The sequence below is a fragment of the Carcharhinus amblyrhynchos genome, chromosome 11 (genome assembly GCF_965287045.1).
Source record: "Carcharhinus amblyrhynchos chromosome 11, sCarAmb.v2.hapA, whole genome shotgun sequence".
Lineage (NCBI taxonomy): Eukaryota > Metazoa > Chordata > Chondrichthyes > Carcharhiniformes > Carcharhinidae > Carcharhinus > Carcharhinus amblyrhynchos.
Genome location: NC_137334.1, coordinates 82,557,128 through 82,577,123, shown reverse-complemented (window position 1 = coordinate 82,577,123; position 19,996 = coordinate 82,557,128). Strand labels below are relative to the sequence as shown.

The following is a 19,996-nucleotide window of genomic DNA, read 5'->3' as shown; positions in this document are numbered from 1 at the left end:
GTTGATGGGTTTTTGATAAGAGAGGGGATTGAGGGTTATGGGGAGAAAGCGGGAAAGTGGAACTGAGCAGCGACAGATCAGCCATGATCTTATTGAATGGCGGGGCAGGCTCAAAGGGCTAGATGGCCTACTCCTGCTCCTATTTCTTATGTTCTTAAAAGTGATGGCAGCAGGGAAGAAGCTGTTCTTGAATCGGTTGATATGTGACCTCAGACTTGTGTATCTTTTTCCCGATGGAAGAAGGTGAAAGACAGTATGCCCATGGTGCATGGGGTCCTTGGTTATGCTGGCTGCTTGCTCCACCATTCAGGAAGATCATGGCTGATCCAGGAACAGAAACAACTGCACCTACAATATATTTGCCACTACCCAGCTCTGATATCCAGCCTCTGCATTCTTCAATGGGATCATCATCTGAGCTCGGAAGGCTGTGAACTTTTTAATCTGGTTTCAACCAGTTTCAGCTGTTTTCCAATCTCAGTTTTGGTCTTAGTTTCTCTGGAAACCAGGAGTTATGGTTTCCCAATTTCCTGGTTCGACAACAATATAAGCCATATTCAACTTGAAGCCATAGGTTCCATTGGTGTACAATTAGTCAGAAACTGCAGGAATGTTTTTTATCGTATGCATCCTTTTGGAAGCAGTTTCAGAGTCGGGTTTTTTTTTCAGTTGACTGAACAGCTGGTTAGTGATGCAGAGCAACGCCAACAGCGCGGGTTCCATTCCTGTACCAGCTGAGGTTATTCATGAAGGCCCTGGCTTCTCGGCCTTGCCCCTTGTCTGAGGTGTGGTGGTTGTCAGGTTAAAATCCTCACCAGTCAGCTCTTCCCCTCAAAGGAGGCCTATAGTCAAGGTATAGAGACTATACCTTGCAGAGGATTATAAACTTGCAAGCGATGTTGATATCAAGTGCTAAACACGTCCATGCTTTGATGACATTCTTTTGCCAGCTTTTTTAATGTGGTTGTTAATCTGATTTTAAAATGGCCTTATGCCCTCCATATTAAACAGCAGGCAGTGATGTTATAATACGTGTCAAGTGTTTTCATCTATTATTAATATGAACATATTTTAATCTTTTGTCCTAGCAACATACATGATAACTCTTTCATAAATCTATATTGACTCTGCCCAATCCTATCATTATTTTCAGTTTCACATCCTTTATAATAGATTCCAGCATTTCCCCTATTCTTGATGTCAGACTAACACGCCTGTAGTTCCCCATTTTCTCTCTCCCTCCTTCCTTAAATACTGGAGTTAAGCTTGTTATCTTCCTATCTGAAGGAACTATTCCAGAATCTACAGACTTTTGGAAGATGACCACCAATGCATCCACCATCTCTAACTCTTTCAACACTCTGGGTTGTATATCATCGGGTTCAGGAGATTTATCAACTTTCGATCCCATTAATTTTTCAAGTATTACTTTGTTAATTCCTTTCAGTTCCTCATTCTTGCTACTGCTTTGGCTTTGTAGTATTCCCAGAAGGACTTTTGTATCTTCCTCAGTGAAGACGAGCACGAAAGCACTTTGTTTCGTTTCTCTGCCATTTACTTATTCCCCATTATAAATGTTGCTGTCTCTGCTTGTCTCCATCTGAGAAGCTTTTACAGCCATTTTTGCTTCTTGTTCATTTCCTACTCTATTTTTTCAGTTCCTTGGACCTCCTTCGCTGAATTCCAAAATGCTAAAAATCCTCGGGTTTACTTTTGTTTTGGTAATGATTGACAATTTAGGATTATAATTTATATATTTTCACTAAGACCTAGAATCAGTGGTCAACTTTTTTGCTGAAACTAAGTAGATGCTAATGGAAAATGAGGTAGCTTGTTAGAATCTAGCGTTCTGAACTTATGAAGTTGTCAAAATATCTCCTTCTCCCATTCATTGAACCAGTCTTGAACTGAAAAGATGTTGTATTGAACATCTTTGTATATTCTTTATTTCCTGGAAACTTCTAATATTGTTGCATAGGCATTGATGTGAATTTTTTTTATTCATTTGTGGGACATGGGTGTGATTGGCTAGCTCATCCTTAAGTGCCCTTGAGAAAGAGGTGATGAGCTGCCTTCTTGAATCGCTACCAATCTTCTATGCGTTGAACTACATTGCCATTAGGGAGGGAATTCCGTGATTTTGACCCAGTGACTGCGAAGGAACAGTGATATATTTCCAAGTCAAATGTCATCTGGGACTATGGTGGCGTGGGCTCGTTGGGTCGAAGGGCCTGTTTCCCGTGCTGTGTTGTTCTTTGTTCTAAGTCAGGATGGTGAGTGTTGGAGGGTGTTCCCATGCATCTACTACCCTTGTCCTTCTAAATGGAAATGGTTGTGGGTTTGGAAGGTGCTATCTAAGGATCTTTGGTGAATTGCTGCAGTGCATCTTGTAGATAGTATACACCGCTGCCACTGAGCGTTGGTGCTGGAGGGAGTGGATGTTTGTAGATATGGTGCCAATCACGTGGGCTGCTTTGTGGGATGATCCTAAGTGTGGAATCTCTGAGCAGAAAACGTGGACAGATGAAACATGTGCCAGTTCTCTCAAACATTTGGAACCATTGACAGGTGGTTTCTGTAGGAGTTAAAAGTATCCTTTCAGTGTGGTTTCAGCCCAGAAAAACCTCGATCATCAAAAGGATATGGCTTGATTAGCTCTGGTTTACCATTAAATGCATGGGAATAGGGCCTGGCTGGGTTGTGATCTGTGCAGACTCGATGGGCCAAATGGCCTCTTTCTATACTGTAGGATTCTATGACCCCAGTTTAACACTCATCTAAAATCAGCACTGCTGACTGTGCAGCACCCCCTCAAGATTAAGTGTTCAAGTCTCTGGAATGGGGTTCAAAGCCATAACCTTCCAATTCAAAGCCACAAGAGACTGGACTCAAGGTTGCCACTTGATTCCATTTATGGGCAGGCCACATTTCTCAAGTTTAAAAATTCTAGAGAGATTTTCTGGCACATCGCTGAAAGAGCTAATTTTAGCAATATAAAAAACAACCTTATTGATACTTGACTGCGATGCTTGTCAAAACTTGCTGACAGGTAGAGAGGGACTGATGTGAGGCACCGCACTGGCCATTCCTTAGCCCTTGGCCAAACCATGAGCAAGACAATTGGGCAAGCTTGGGTCATCAATTATCAGGATCTCGGGGTCTCAAATACTCAATGTGTGTAGATTTAATGTACTTATTTTTTTAAAACTTGTCTTCTGTTCTTGCCCACATTTGTTTCCAAGGTGAAGTTTATTTTCAAACCATTCTCCCAACTAAAGTCACCTTTTGGGCTTCAGAAATTTTACAGGATTTGGATTCACCTTCTCACTTAATTTCAATCCCTTCCAAATGCCTCACCTTTCTGCATTAATGCCTACTCAGAAAACTGCAACTGGCACAAGCCTGCTTTCTGTTGACCCTGTATATTCACATGTGAGGTGCTATAATTTTACATCAGTCTCTCTCTACCTGTCAGCAAGTTTTGACAAGCATCGCAGTCAAATTTCAATAAGGTGGTTATTTGTGTTGCTAAAATTAGCTCTTTCAGTGATGTGCTAGAAAATCTCTTTAGAATTTTTGGCTTGAGAAATGTGGCCTGCCCATAAATGGAATCAAGTGGCAATCCTGGTTCCAGTTTCTTCTGCCTTTGAATTGGAAGGTTATGAGTCTGCACCCCATTCCAGAGACTTGAACACTTAAGCTTGAGAGAGTGCTGCACGGTCAGCAATGCTGATTTCAGATGTGTGTTAAACTGGGGTCATAGAATCCTATTGTACAGGAGGAGGCCATTCAGCCCATTGAGTCTGCACTGACCACAATCCCTCCACCAGGCCCTATTCCCATAACACCATGCATTTACCCCAGCTATTTCCCCTGACACTAAAGGGCAATTTAGCATGGCCAATCCACCTAACCTGCACATCTTTGAACTGTGGGAGGAAGCCGGAGCACCTGGAGAAATCCCACGCAGACACGGGGGACAACATGCAACCTCCACACAGACAATGACCCAAGCCGGGAACTGAATCTGAGTCTGTGTGCTGTGGGGTAACAATGCTAGTCACTGTGCCACCATGCCACTGTCCACCTTGTCAGATAAACATAAAATATCTATTTGAAGAGGAGCAGGAGAGATTTCCTGGTGCCCTGACCACTATTTATCCCTCAGCCAACTTCACTGCAATAGATCCATGACTCCGTCTACACTCCCCACTGCCTCGGCAAAGCAGCCAGCATAATTAAGGACCCCACACACCCCAGACATACTCTGTTCCACCTTCTTCCATCAGGAAAACGATACAAAATTCTGAGGTCATGTATCAACCGACTCAAGAACAATTTCTTCTCTGCTGCCATCAGACTTTTGAATGGACCTACCGTATATTAAGTTGATCTTTCTCTACACCCTAGCTATCACTGTAACACTCCATTCTGCACTCTCTCCTTTCCTTCTCTATGAGCAGTATGTCTTGTCTGTGTAACACGCCAGAAACAATAGTTTTCGCTATGTCACAGTATGTGGGGACACACAGTCATTGCTGTGAGCACTTGCTGTGCAAATACTTGCTGCCTCATTTCCTATGTTACAGCAGTGTCTATATTTCAGGTGTATTTTATTGGCAGTCAACAACATTGAGACATCAGGAAGTTGTGAAAGGCTCTATATACATGCAATATAATTGTTCTGGCAATGTTACATCAGTTTACCCCAATCCAATGCCGGCATCTCCACATCAGTGTTACATCTCCCCAGAACCTGCTTGTCCGATGGGTAAATGAACAACTATCCTGGCACTGAGACATATCCACCAGAATTGTTTAATTGACAATCTATGCTGATATCAACTGCACAGCAACTAGTCATTGCGTTCAAGCTCCACTTTCCGTGGAATAGTTTAACAGAACTAGAAAGAATAGGAGCAGGATTAGACTGCGTGGCTTCTCGAGGGACTTCAGGAACAACATTTTTACGCAAAGGGTGCGGGATGTCTGGAATTCACTGTCCGAGTTGGTGTGGATGCAGAGACATTAAACTCTTTTTTTTAAATACGTGGATCTGCATCTTAAGTGCTGTAAACTACAGGGCTATCGCCAGGTGCAGGAAGATGGGATTAGAAAGGGCACCTGGGCCTCCTTGGGCTGGCATGGACAAGATGGGGCTAATGGCCTCCTTCTGCGCTGTAACTTTTCTATGGTTCAATAAGAACATGGCTGCTATTCTACCTCCTGCTGTATCACCATTTTATTTCATTCTCTTAAGAGTCCAGAAGGTTATTAATCTCTGTCCTGTATATACTCAATAACTGATCATCGCTTGATTTCTGGAGTACAGGATTGCCAAAGATTCACAACCCTTGGAGTGAAGAAATCACTCCCCTTCTCCATCCTGAATGGCTAATCCCTTATCCTAAGACTTTGACCCCTGGCTCCAGACCCTTATCCTGAGACAATGACCCCTGGCTTTAGACTTTCAACCTGAGACCGTAACTTCTTTCTCTAGATCCTTATCCTGAGACCATGAATGCCTGGCTCTAGATCCTTATGTTGGGACCATGACCCCCTAGCTCCAGACTCTTATCCTGAGACCGTAACCACAGGCTCTAAACATTTAGCCTGAGACTGTGACCCCTATTCCAGACTCTTATCCTGAGGCCATGACCCCTAGCTCTAGACCCCTACCTGGGACAATGACCCCTGGCTCTAGACTCTCATCTTGAGATCCTGACCTCCTAGTTCTAGATCTAGCAACCAAGGGGGATGTTCAAATCAAGTGAACACAGCTAAGAACTTGCGTTCAAATCAAGATAGGATTAACATGGTTATGGTGTTCCACTTGGTCAAATAAACAACATCCATCGTCCAGGATTATGTATCGAGAAAGGTGAGAACAGCACCTTGAATTAGTTGGTTTCCCGGGAAGAGGTTAGAGAAATGGGGATTTCAAGAAGTCCTGGGGCAGAGTGAAATTGAGGGCCTGTGCTGTAGAAATTCCATTTGGAAATAATTGGGGGCAAGGTTATCAAATGAAACTTTCAACAAAAACAAAGGGTGCGTTAAGGCTGCTGATCAATTTCTTTTCAGTGATGTTGCACGTCCATGAGGCTTGGTTTGTTTCCCACTGACGACCCCAGCCATGTTACAGGGACACTTGGTTGAAAGCAGAGCAATGCCAACACCAGACTCTGCCTCCCCGTCTGCAACGTGATTTCACATCAAACTGCCAAAATTGCTTTGAAGACTCTGGAGTTCACAGAATCCCTACAGTGCAGAAGGAAGCCATTCGGCCCATCAAATCTGCACCGACCATAATCCTACCTATCCCCCCATAACCCCATACATTTATCCTAGCTAGTGCTCCTGACACTGAGAGACAATTTAGCATGGCCGATCCACTTGACCTGTATATCATTTGTCCTGGTGAAGATCTTACATTCTCGCATCAATGTTATCAGTTCCCGCTGTAAATACACTGCCTTGGAGGCAGTATTTCACAAGATAAATCCATGGCCATGAATGCAGTGAAACTGAAGCTCAGTATATTCCTTGGATTTGGCCTGTAAAGCAAATGGAATGCAGAAAATGATCCTCAGCTGGTTAATTGGAAACGGTGTTCAATTTTGCCTCCGGTCTCTGATCGAAAGGGAATTTTACACTGGTTTTGACAGCAGTTTTAAGCAAAGTAAATGCTCTCAAAAACTTCCATATCTTGTTCACAGGTCAGTGATTCTAAACAGAAAGGACGTTCTGCTAATTAATATTGTATGACCATTTTTCTTTATCTACATTTATCCAACTTCATATTTTTCTGTGAAGGTGTATGACCTGATGCAGTATAAAATGGATAAATATGAGGTTATTCACTTCAGTAGCAAAAATAGGAAGGGTGATTATTATATAAAAGGATGTAAATTGTGGGAGGTGGATACTCAGCAGGACTTTGGTGTCCTTGTGCATCAGTCGCTGAAAATAAGTGTGCAGGTACAAGAGAAAGTAAAGAAGGCAAATGATATGTTGGCCTTCATAGTGAAAGGGTTTGAGTATAGGAGTAAGAATGTTTTACTGCAATTGTATAGGGATGTTGGTGTGGCCACACCTGGAATACTATGTGCCACTTTGGTATCCTTACCTTAGGAAGAATGCCCTTGCTATAGAGGGAGAACAGCAAAGATTTACCAGGCTGATTCCCAGGATGGCAGGTCTGTCATATGAGGAGAGATTAAGTCGGTTGGGATTATATTCAGTGGAATTTAGAAGGGTAAGAGGAGATCGCGTAGAAACTTACAAAATTCTAACAGAATTAGATAGGGTAGATTCAGAAGAATTGTACTCAATGGTGGAGAAGTCCAGAACTAGGGGTCATAGTTTGAGGATCAGGGTAAATCTTTAAGACTAAGGAGAGGAGAAATTTCTTTGCCCAGAGAGTGATGAATTCACTTCCACAGAAAGTAGTTGAGGCTAAAATGTTGTGCAATTTTTGAGAAGAAATTAGAAATAGCTCTTGGGGCTAAAGGGATATAGGGGAAAAGGTGGGATCATGGTATGATCATATGAATGGCTGAACAGGCTCAAAGGACCAAATAACCTACTCCTGCTTCTATTTTCTACGTATGTTTAAGAACAAAGAACAGTACATCACAGGAACAAGTCCTTCGGCCCTCCAAGTGACGTGAAAACATTTCTTCCCTCTTGATTGTCTCCCTGTATTCATTCTCTCCTGTTCGATTGTGGTTCCTGCTAACTGTGGTTACATGGGTGGCATCTGGTATCTCACTGTATACTAGCTGATGGCGTGAGAATGGAAGGGAAAGATTTATGGGCTGGTTGACGTTGGTGGTTTTCCAAAGGCACAACCTCCAGCTTGGATCGTTAAACAGCAGGAGAATCGACGTTGAGTTTCACCTTCGCAAACAAAAACTGGTGTCGCCAAGGGGAGCACCCTACTCAACTGGTTCCACCTTTGAACAACCTACTGGCCTGCATGTCTCAGCAGCACAGCAAGTGGTGAATAAAGCTATGATTTGGAAGAAATGCAGAACCAGTCTTATCGATGGGTTGAGATCCTTGATTGATTTGTGCAAGAGTTGGTGTTTCATATACCTTTTCCATTTTGCAAAACACTTTCCAGATATTTTCATGCGGAACAGGCTTTAAATGCAAAAGGTTACTGTTTATTGACAACTTGGTGCTTTATGTGTGTGAATGGAGGAAAGTCAATTAGTTTCAGTGATCTTTCTCTCTGAGCGTTGTCGAGCATATAATGCCTCCAGTTAATCTGTGTTTCTATTTATTTTATTGCAGAGACTCTTTCCCCATGATACTGGTGGCCAATAAGGTTGATTTGATGCATTTGCGAAAAGTCACAAGTGAACAAGGGCGGGAGATGGCTGCAAAGTACAATGTGAGTTTGTAATTTTTCAAAGGGAGCTTTGCTTCCAAGTGCTTCCTAACTGGATGAAAGATGTTGAAATCTGTGTATTATTGATAACAAATTGCTGCTGTCTCACTCTGCACGACAGATTATTTGTGTCATGAAGCCCAAGTGATATATTTCCCAGCTCTGACCTTCTGTCATTTGTTTGTGGACATTTGTTTGAACAGACAAGCTTTTGACACATTGCACAATGAATGGGAACACTTGATACCAGCAATCCAAAGCTTAATTTGCTCCGGATTTAATAGTACGAGATGGGGGTCGGGATTTTAGAACTTTGCTTGGGCAATGCTCGTAAAATCCCATCTCAATGGAGAAGTCCGTTCTGCGAGCCTCAAAATTGGGGGGGGCAAAGCGGTAAAATTGCACCCAGGGACTCTCTCCTGTCTCGGCTGATCTGACAGTGAAACTCAATGTTACCTGTAGACTTGACTCCACACTGGTCAACCTCATTCTGCTCTCCGTAAATTTGAGCAAAACATTGTTGCCCAAATCTCACCCAAATCCTGCACGCACTGACCAACAGTGACCCCTGGTCAAACATTGTTATAATGTATAACATTGTTATACATTATAAAATTTGTATTCTTGTTTTCAGGTACCCACGTGGCTTCACCCCTTGCTCTCTCGCTAATCTCCTCCAGCCCCCAAACTCTCCAAGCTCTCTGCCCTCATCTAATTCTGGCCTCTTGAACATCCTCAATTTGCTCCACCATTGGTGGCCATGCTTTCAGTTGTCTAGGCCCTAAGCTTTAGCATGTCCTTCTACATATCTCTGCCTCCCTACCTTGCTTTCGTTACTGAAGATACTTCTTTAAAATCTAACTTTTCGATCAAGTTGACATGTGTCGTTTGGAAAGTTCCACAGGATGTTTTAATGCATTAAAGGTGCTACCTTTTTTTGTTTTTATTTATTCATTCACGGAATGTGGATGTCAATGCTAAGCCAGCATTTGTGCCCCATTCCTAATGGCTCCTGAGAAGGCGATGGTAAGAAACCTTCTAGAACTGCTGCTGTCCATGTGGTGTAGGTACAACCACAGTGCTGTTAGGAAGGGAGTGCCAGGATTTTGACCCAGAGACAGTGAAGCAACGGTGATATATTTCCAAGTCAGGATGGTGTGTGGCTTGAGAGAGGAACTTGCAAGTGGTGTACCTGCTGCCTTCTCTCGTCCTCGGTGGAAGAGGTCACAGGTTTGGAAGGTGCTGTTGAAGGAGCCTGGGTGAGTTGCTGCAGGGCATCTTGTACATAGTAGACACCATTGCCACTCTGTCGGTTGCAGATGGGGTGCTATTTGAGCAGTCTGATTTGTCCTGATGGAGTTGAGCTTTGTGACTGTTGTTGGACCGCACTCATCCAGTTGAGTGGAGAGTTTCCCATCACACTCCCACCTTGTGCCTTGTAGATGGTTGTTGCAATACTCTCTTCAGAGGCAGTGCCACTTGTCTGCCTGGGTTTCCTCCGGGTGCTCCAGTTTCCTCCCACAATCCGAAAGACATGCTGGTTAGGTGCATTAGCAATGCCAAATTCCCCCTCGGTGTACCCGAACAGGGGCCAGAATGTGGCAACTAGGGAAATTTTCACAGTAACTTCATTTCAGTGTTAATATAGCCTACATGTGATACTAATAAATAAACTTCTGTTCTTGAATGTAGCTGCATGCATGTCTTTGGAACACCAGCATTGCTCTGTATCTTTGAGCAGAGTAAATGGGATGCTACTTGTTCATGGTGCTACCATCTCGTTCTGAGTTGCAGGCTGAGCTCCCAGTGTGCCTGTTCAGCACAGCACCGTGACAAAGGCACAGAGTGATGGATTTAAAACCACTGTGCAGGCTTCATGTTGTTGGAGTGTTGCCGTCAATATTCTAAATCTGCCTCCACAGCACAAACAGGGTGAACTTAATACACAGCCACCTTCACCGGCATTGAAAAGGTCCACCCACACAAAGTACTATTGCACTGAACAAAGCATTGCTTAATTATTGCCGTGCAACAGATTCAGTGTGCAAGTTTCATCACACCCAAGTTGAATTGTTGCCATGGCCACCAATTTATTTCAACGCTTTGCTATTTTTAGCCGCCTAGCTCAGTGACTTCACTCGTACTCCTCCTCCCTACTTGAATGCAAAATCCATCTTGAACTTGACTAGAATGAGCCTGCTTTCCGGTTGATTTCACTAGCTATAGACATGTGAATGTTAAGCAGCAATATTCTAATATTTTGGGCACCCTGATTTATGCAAGAGGGCCAGATTCATGTGTAACAAAAGCATCTCTTTCTGGTTATGATGGGCCTGTGTACTTGCCAACATGAAGGACATCACTGCTGAAATTTGGAGCACTTTGCCATTTTACACTTTGCCATTTTACACTTTGCCATTTTACACTTTGCCATTTTACACTTTGCCATTTTACACTTTGCCATTTTACACTTTGCCATTTTACACTTTGCCATTTTACACTTTGCCATTTTACACTTTGCCATTTTACACTGTGTTCGTATCAAGTACTTCAAGTCAGGCTATAGCATGACTTCAGTATAGGGTAATACATTCCTCTTGTTGTACCCATGATGTGCATTACTTTATTTGCTTGTTTTGCTTTCATGGGCTTCTTCCCACAAAATTGCTCATTTTCATCGTGATTGCACTCCCCTTAAACCACTTAAACCAGCCACCATGATGGCCATGGCGTTCCTTCAATTCTGATGATGGTAGGGATGTACCAAAGCACATGATGGCATGGGGGCGGCACAGTGGCACCATGGTTAGCACTGCAAGTTCAATCCGAGTTCAATTCCCAGCTTGGTCATTGTCTGTGTGGAGTTTGCACATTCTCCCCGTGTCTGCATGGGTTTCCTCTGCGTGCTCCAGATTCCTCCTACGCTCCAAAAATGCGCTGGTTAGGTGAATTGGCCATGATAAATTCTCCCTCGGTGTACCTGAACAGGCACTGGAATATGGCAATTAGAGAATTTTCACAGTAACTACATTGCAGTGTGAATGTAAACCTATTTGTGACTAATAAATAAACTTTACATTATTGTTTCTCCACACCTTGCTGCCTTATGTTTTCCTCTTCAGTTGCTTGTAGAAACGTCTAATATCAGATGTCTAATATCATCATTTCCTTTCTCCTTCTTGATTTACAAACCTTTAACCTTCCTTCAGCAAGTTCTCAGGCCTGAGAATATGGTCAGTCTAGCCTTGTTACCTTTTCTTAATGACACTCTGAATTGTGATAATCTTTCTGTTTCCTGCCATTCTGAGAACTCCTTCAATTCTCTTGCATTCTCTCCAGTTGATGTTTTAATTTCACTCTGATTATGCTGAGAGGCAAGTCGGCACCTTGGGCTGTTTTATTATATTAAAGGCCCTACATAAAGAGAAGCATGGTGGCTCAGTGACTAGCACTGCTGCCTCACAGCGCCAGGGACCCGGGTTCGATTCCCGGCTTGGGTCACTGTCTGTGTGGAGTTTGCACGTTCTCCCCAGGTTTCCTCCGGGTGCTCCGGTTTCCCCCCTCACTCCAAAGGTGTGCGGATTGGGTAGATCGGCCATGCTAAATTAACCTTAGTGTCAGGGGGACTAGCTAGGGTGAATGCTTGCGGTTGTGGGGATAGGACCTGGGTGGGATTGTAGTCGGTGCAGACTCGATGGGCTGAATGGCCTCCTTCCGGACTGTTGGGATTCTGTGTTGTTAGGCCAGCCACTTTTATTTTGATAAATGACACTAAATAATTTGCCATTTCAATTGAATTCAATTGCAGAGGCATTGCTTATCACAGACTGGCTACTCAAGTCAGCAGTAGGTGAAGGTCATCATATTGCGTGGTAAACCGAACCACAGGCAGATCAGCAGTTTCAAAATAGTCAAACCATAATCTGTTTTGCTGTTACTGTTTGTGACCAACCCCCCTCTCCTTCCCCACCCACCCCCCCCCCCGCCCCTCCAGCTCCAGCCCCAGCCCACTGCGCTGTGCCATTTGGTAGATTGCAGCCCCCGATTCTTTATTTTGGAGGTGGGCAACCACAAGACCATTTCTAGAAAGGGATGCAACAGGACTTGCTATCAAACCTTCTTTAACAGGCACAAGTTTTTCTTTTGTAGCTCCCCTACTTGCCAGAATATGCACTCACTGCCACCCTCCAGCTCCCAGAATGTTACCATTACAATAACCGATAGTAGATGTGCGGTGTGACTGTCTGCCTCGTGGGGGGGGTGGAATATCATCATTGACAGTGACACTCCAGTGATAAACGGTGGAGAGTGTAATATCAAATTAAAAGCTGTGGTGTTTTGCGAGTCCTTGTTTATTGTGAGCTGGATAGAGGCACGCTTTGAAATTCGATCCTGAATGTCATCCATGAACTTTGAAGACATCAGGCAGCTTGTGTTCACATAAGAATTAAATTTAATACCATCCACCTTGTGAATATTTGACCCCCACCGCACCAGCTGGCCGGGATATCTGAACAAGGTGAAGGGATTGAACCTCGATAGTTATGCTTTTGCTTTGTTTTTTTTTGCTCCAGATACCTTACATAGAAACTAGTGCCAAGGATCCACCTCTCAATGTTGACAAAGCCTTTCACGATCTTGTTCGAGTCATAAGGTAGGTACTTGAAATTACGTCAGTCTGCTGTAGAATTCATCTATTCTATTTTCAGTGTGATTTTCTGCAATCTTTCTAATGCAAAGACACTTGAATGATGTATAAATAAAAGAACAGTATTTATAGAATCCCTACACTGCAGAAGGAGGCCATTCGACCCATCGAGCCTGCACCAACAATAATCCCACCCAGGCCCCATCCCTGCAACCCCATATATTTACCCTGTGAATTCTCCTAGATCCTAAGGGACAATTTAGCACGGCCAATCCACCTAACCCGCACACCTTTGGAGTGTGGAGCACCCAGAGAAAACCCACAGAGAGATGGGGAGAATGTGCAAGCTCCACACAGACAGTGACCCGAGGCAGGAATTGAACCTGCGTCCCTGGCACTATGAGGCAGCAGTGCTAACCACTGTGCCACCCGTGAACATTATACGATGTAAACATGGGGAATGGCGTCTCCAGATTTAAACCCATTATTGAGGGAAAGCTCAGGTTAGGATTCAGACCTCAGACCTTTGGACATTTCCTTTTGAGCTACCAGTTGCAATGAAATTCAACTTCATTTTTCCTTTGAGGAATTATTTTTTATTCTTCAACCTAAAATCCCCAATCGTCAAAGGTTTGCGACACAGAAAGAAGCCGTTCAGCCTATTGTGCCAGTCAATGAAAAACCACCCAGTCTAATCCTATCTTCCTGCTTTCAGTTTGTAACCCTGCAGATCCCAGCTCTTCGAATCTAGAATCATAGAATCCTGCAATGCAGAAGGAAGCCATTTAGCCCATTGAGTCTGCACCGACTAGTGTCCCACCCACATCCTATTCCCGCAATCCCACATATTTACCCTGCTAATTCCCCTGACAGTAGGGTCAATTTAGCATGGGCAATCAACCTAACCAGCACATTTTTTTGAAGTGTGGAAGGAAACCCACACAGACACGGGGAGAATGTGAAAATGCCACACAGACACTGACCCGAGGCCGGAATTGAACCCGGGTCCCTGGCGCTGTGAGGCAGCGGTGCTAACCACTGTGCCACCGTGCCGCCCTTGCATGTGCAGACATACAAGAACATTTTAAAAATGTGCAGAGGGTTTCCGCCTCTGCCGCACTTTGAGTCGGGGAATTCCAGGTCACTACCATCCTCTGGCTGAAAATAAAATTTCTTCCTCTCCGCTCCTGAGCCTTCTACCAATTACTTCAAACCCGTTACGCCCTGGTTTTTGACCTCCTCCGCTAAGGTGAATGGAGTAAATTGGATGGACTGTCTCAGCCCCTCCGTTTTGTACACAATATAAATCTGGCACTGTTGTCTACTTCCACTGGATGTTAGACAGTAAAAGCACTTAAGGATCATAAAGTTTAACTTTAACAAATCTTGCTGTGGAATTGAAAGTTTTCATAATTTGACTTGATCATTTGATTCAAAAAATGTAGAAAAGTCAAACACAAACAATTCCACTGCCACGCCCTAATTACTCGCTTCCACACAGGAGCCTTACGACTCAAATTGTCTATATTGCTGTCAATGTTTCATCTGTCTCTCCTCCCTCCCTGCTTCACTCAACTCTGTTTGCAATTTCTTCTATTGCTTTCTCCCCTTTTCATCCTTTTTGGGCAGCACAGTGGTTAGCACTGCTGCCCCACAGTGCCACAGACTTTTTTTTATTCATTTGTGGGCATGGGTGATGCTGGCAAGGCCAGCATTTATTGCCCATCCCTAGTTGCCCTTGTGAAGGTGGTGGTGAGCTGCCTTCTTGAGTCGCTGCAATCCATGTTCGATTCCCGGCTTGGGTCACTGTCTGTGCGGAGTCTGCACATTCTTCTCGTGTCTGCATAGGTTTTCTCTGGATGCTCTGGGTTCCTCCCACAGTCCGAAAGGCGTGCTAGCTAGGTGCATTAGCCATGCTAAAATTCTCCCTCAGCGTACCGAAACAGGCACCAGAGTGTGGCAACTGGGGGATTTTCACTGTAACTTCATTGCAGTGTTAACGTAAGTCTACCCATGACTAATAAATAAACTTTACTTTTAAATGTGCCATCAAGAAACCCAAGTGAAACAGGTTTCAATGAGAGGGAACACACCCCACTAGTTGAAGTCATACCTAGCACAAGGAAAGATGGTTGTAGCTATTAGAGACCAATCATCTCAGTCCGCAGATTTCACTGCGTGTGTTCCTCAAGAAAGAGTCCATGACCTAACCATCTTCAGCTGTTTCATCAATGATCTCCCCTTTATGGTAAGGTCAGAGGTGGGGATGTTTCCTGACTATGCTCCCTGATGACTACACAATGTTGGCATGATTTGCAAGTCCTCAGATACTGATGTTGCAAGACATTCAGGTTTGGGCTAAAAATGACATGCAACGCCAATCCCACACAAATGCCAGGGAATGACCATCTATATACAAGAGAGAATCTAGCCAACTCCCCTTGATGTACAATGAGATTAACATTGCTGAATCCCCCATTATCAACATTCTGGGTGGTTACCATTACATGGAGGTGCTGGCATTGGACTGGGGTAAACACAGTAAGAAGTCTCAACACCAGGTTTATTTGGTAGCACAAGCCATTAGCTTTCAGGGCACTGCTCCTTCATCAGGTGAGTTGGATTTCAGTTCACAAACAGGGCATATAAAGAGACAAACTCAATTTACTAAATGATGGTTGGAATACGAGTCTTTACAGGTAATCAACTCTTAAAGGTACAGACAGTGTGAGTGGAGAGAGGGTTAAGCACAGGTTAAAGAGATGTGTAATGTCTCCAGCCAGGACAGTTAGTGAGATTTTGCAAACCCAGGCAAGTTGTGCGGGTTACAGTGTGTACCATCTACAACGTGCACTGCAGCAACTCATAAGGACTTCCTCCAGCACCTTTCAAACCCACAAGCTTTACCACCTAGCAGGACAAGGGCAGCAACTGCAAAGGAACACCACCACCTGCAAGTTCCCCTCCCAGCCACACACCATCCTGATTTGGAAATATATCACAAGTCCTTCTGGGTCTGAAGGACTCTGGATCAAAATCCTGAATCTCCCTCCCTAACATCAATGTGGGTGTCCCAACAGTTCGTGCAGTGGTTCAAGAAGGCAGCTCACCACAACCACCTTGGGGGCAATTGGAAATGGACAATAAATGCTGGCCTAACCAAAGATATCCACATCCTATGAACAAATGCATTTTTAAAAATGCGTCTTGCAATTTTCCTTGACGACTCCATGCGATAGCTGGCTCCACATTCTAAGCACACTTGAGATTTTAAAAAAAGACATTTCTCCTAGATCATTGACTGGACTTCATAATGCCACAGAGGAGTGATTTGGAGCAGTTGCCAGCTTTCCTTGTGTTTTTTTTCCCCCCTTACTCCACAGTAAGCAAACAAAGGAGTCCATTGACCCAAAGTGTGAAAATAATGAAACTGTTGGCAAAGGAAGGACATTAACTCACGATGCGCTGTGTGTGTTTTTCTTTTCGTCTCTCGTTCCAAACAGGCAACAAATACCAGAGAAGAGCCAGAAAAAGAAGAAAGCAAAATGGCGTGGAGACAGGACAGCTGGCTCCAACAAACTGCAATGCTCGGTTATGTGACCAGCCCCTCTGCCTACTTGAAAGCTGCTATTGTCCAATTCAATAGGAACGTTGAAGCCAGTGCTAAGTTATATATCGCCTGTGTAATACACAAGGACCTTTCATACTGTGCGCAGTAAACTGTAGCAGTGTTATGTATGGGACGGGGGCGGGGGGGGTTCGGTGGTGGGGGGAGATACTCCCCTCCTCCGTGGAACAGGTTTACGCTCTGGGTAAGGACCCGTTTTGTGAAATGCAAAGGCACCTCGTCTGACTTCACTCTGACCGAATTTGGCAGAGAAGCCACTATTCTTTTTATTTTATTTGACACCAAGTCGTGCGTCAAACTGAACTGCTGCACTGAACTGAGCTGTCATGTGCCCAACTCGACGAGTGACGTGGCACCTTGCCTCATTTTCCAGGACGCAGGGCAACGTCGCCAACACCTGCCTGGTGGAGAGAGGAGACGGACTGGAATGGTGAATGGAGAGAATTAAATCCATCTGCGGTTGCCTCCTGCACATTGCGTCAAACTTGGCACACAGCAGACTTACAGTCCATAAATTTGAACAACTGCGGCTCTCTCACTCTCTCCCCCAACCCCATCCACAATGTTTTTTTTTAAATGCATAAAGAAAAGCTTCACATTACTTGTCCCATTCAATTGTGGCTGCTCAGTAGCCCATAGTCTGCAACTACTCAATGCAAAAATGGAAGACCTTCACAGAAAAGGAGGCAGTTTGTCTTTATTTTTTTCTTTTTGTAATTGTTTAAAATATCTGCACTTTTTTGTTGGGTTTACAACCCCATTTTATACACTTGGTTGTTAAATACTGCACTGCAATTTGATTTGTTTAAACAGTGTATTTGTATAAGTGGCAACTTTTCTGGTACCAGACATATGAAAAAGATAATGCCCTAACTGATCAAGAGGGAAATTCTTCCTTCCCAGAGTAAGCCAGACACAAAAATGATCTTTTGTTCTCGTGTCATTTTCTGTAGCCAGAGAAAGGCAGCAGTCAGTCACAGGCTTGTTTCTAATTGAACCAGCTGGGGCAGAGCTCATGGGCAAGGTGGAATTCCTTATCTGTAAAGTGGGCAGAGCGCGGACGGGAGAGGAGCTTGCAAGTTGTGTTTAAAGCTCTGTTTCGACTGCTGCAATGTTAGCAAGGAAAATCTGTAACTGGATACATGCCAGGAAGCGTGCAGGAGCTGACTTACACACAACTCACCCTCTACGTAATCTTTACAGTGGCCTCTTGAGTAAAATGGGAAGTGCTGACTTAGCCTTTTGAGATTTTTCAATGTTCACCCCACTATTTAGCTCCATGCTTTGGGCATTTTATTTTCCCCAGTGAATGTTTGTTGACGCATCGCAGTTAATGTTCTGTAGCGAGTGATTTCACCAAGAGCTTGGGACACTACTCTGGATGTCACTACCTTTAATGTTATGTGACCAGGTGCTGTATGAAACTCTTCCCCATGGCTGGCATCAGCCCAGCGATGCTCAGCTTTTGGCCTTGGAAGTCATTGACATCCAATTGGGAAATCATGCAATTTCTACCGAGTGGGTCTGAGCAACAATAGAATTAGAAGTGTCATTGTCCCTTTGTGGCAGTTCTCCTTTCCACATGGGGTTCGGTTTCAGTTCCAGGGGCTCAGTCCTTACAGCCTGAAGATTCTGCTAATAGAGAACTGGGAGAATTCACAATGCTGCAACCTAATTTTTACATTAACTGCTTTCAGCTGAACAACTGTTGCACAAGAGTACATGCGCTAATTGCTATATGACTGTGTCCCCATAATGGAACAGACGTGAGAATGCAGAGTGTTTCTGTTAATGAAGCATTTGGACATGTGGCCACTGTTGTAAATAAATATGGCAGCCAGTTTGTGCTTGGAGGGAACAGCAGTGAAATGAGATTAATGACAAGCTAATCTGTTAATGATTAACTAATTAGCCATGAGACCTCCCCTGCTCTGATTGGATTGGATCTCTTGCATCCACTCAAAAGAACGTGCTCTGTTTAGCATTTGGTCTGAAGGGTGGGGATAACTGGCAGTGCCAGCAGACCCAGCCCTGCACTAGGCTCAAGTGCTCTGGCATGACCTCCTGACTGAGGTGAGAGTGCATCAGGGCTACCACCTTTAACCTCTGGCAGCTGTTCAAATCCAGCCAAGACCAGAGGGATTTTGATCGAAATAAGTTTGAACAGACTAGCCATCAGCACAAAACTAGCCCTAACTTCGTAACCTTTGGTAATCACCCTCCAACATTCCGCAGGGTGGCTGCTGTGGAGGAATATAAGATGGTGGCTTCCAGAAATATGTTAGGCCAGAACTATGGGGCACAATGGGACTGATGTGCTTTGCAACTATAAACATTGGATCCTCCTGCTCAGTTGGTGTTTTGCCACCGGAATAATTTATTAAGACTCATGATGTTGCGACATCATTTTATTGAGAGAGTCCCCTGTATTACATAGGATTGGTAAAGTTGTCTGCAGGTGGTGTGACCAAGCTTTTCCTTGTATTTTGTAATTGCTGCGTAGTGACATGAATTGTTGGCACCAGCTAATTGTTGGTTGCAAGATACCGGTGAATTCGGTAAGTGACGCGATGAGGTCAGAGCATCTCAACCTTTTTTAAAGTGCAATTTGGTAACTATAACCATGCATTAAATTGTTTACACAACAGTTTAAAGGGATGATGACACCCTTTCAGTATCTGGTACCAGAGAGGAGTAAGGGCTTGGAATTTTTGGACTACACCTTTAACTGTATGAGTACCACACACTGGTGGAAAACCCCCACAGAAGGACACGTTTCCAGTTCTTTGACTCCACTGCCATAAACTGTTCCACGTAGCGGACTGTTGTTCCATTGAAAAGTAAGCTGGTGACGTTTAAGGGGTTAACCACGGCCTCGTGTGAATAGCATTCGTTTGTAAGATGAACTTGAACAGTTGCAAAGACAACAGCCGTCTGAATCTGTTGGCTACTGCTGTACTTCAAGTTAAGAGATTTGGAGGTTGGAGATTTAGAGGTTTTGTGTGTGGTAAATTGTACAATGTGACCTTAATTGCGAAAAAAAAAGAGGTTAAAAAAAAAGTTTTAAACAAGCGATGTAATATTTTAATAAAATTCTAACTGGAGGACTGGTTTCTGTGTAATTGTTTTGAGTAACACATATATGTGCAGTGATGGATGGACTAAATCAACCGATTCTCATTTCTCATTTCTGTTAAATTTGTTCTTGGATTTTGATGTGGGATATATTTCTTTGCATGACCTATTCTATAATACCAAACAAATTGACAAAACTGAGACTGAGTTTCTGCAGTTGGTATATGCGGGAGTCATAGAATTGGGCCAT

General features: G+C 43.8%; 1 protein-coding gene across 3 annotated transcripts in view; it reads left to right on the top strand.

The window, feature by feature from the left end:
- Positions 1-19,769, top strand: part of mrasa (muscle RAS oncogene homolog a) — a 61,334-nt gene extending 41,565 nt beyond the window's left edge. For all 3 annotated transcript variants that reach the window (XM_080199489.1, XM_080199492.1, XM_080199490.1), the window contains exons 4-6: positions 8,299-8,398; positions 12,970-13,049; positions 16,547-19,769. In XM_080199489.1, the coding sequence (XP_080055615.1) occupies positions 8,299-8,398; positions 12,970-13,049; positions 16,547-16,643 (277 nt within the window). In that variant the 3' untranslated portion in view covers positions 16,644-19,769. The remainder of the gene's footprint in view (positions 1-8,298; positions 8,399-12,969; positions 13,050-16,546) is intronic.
- Positions 19,770-19,996: the final 227 nt, after the last annotated feature.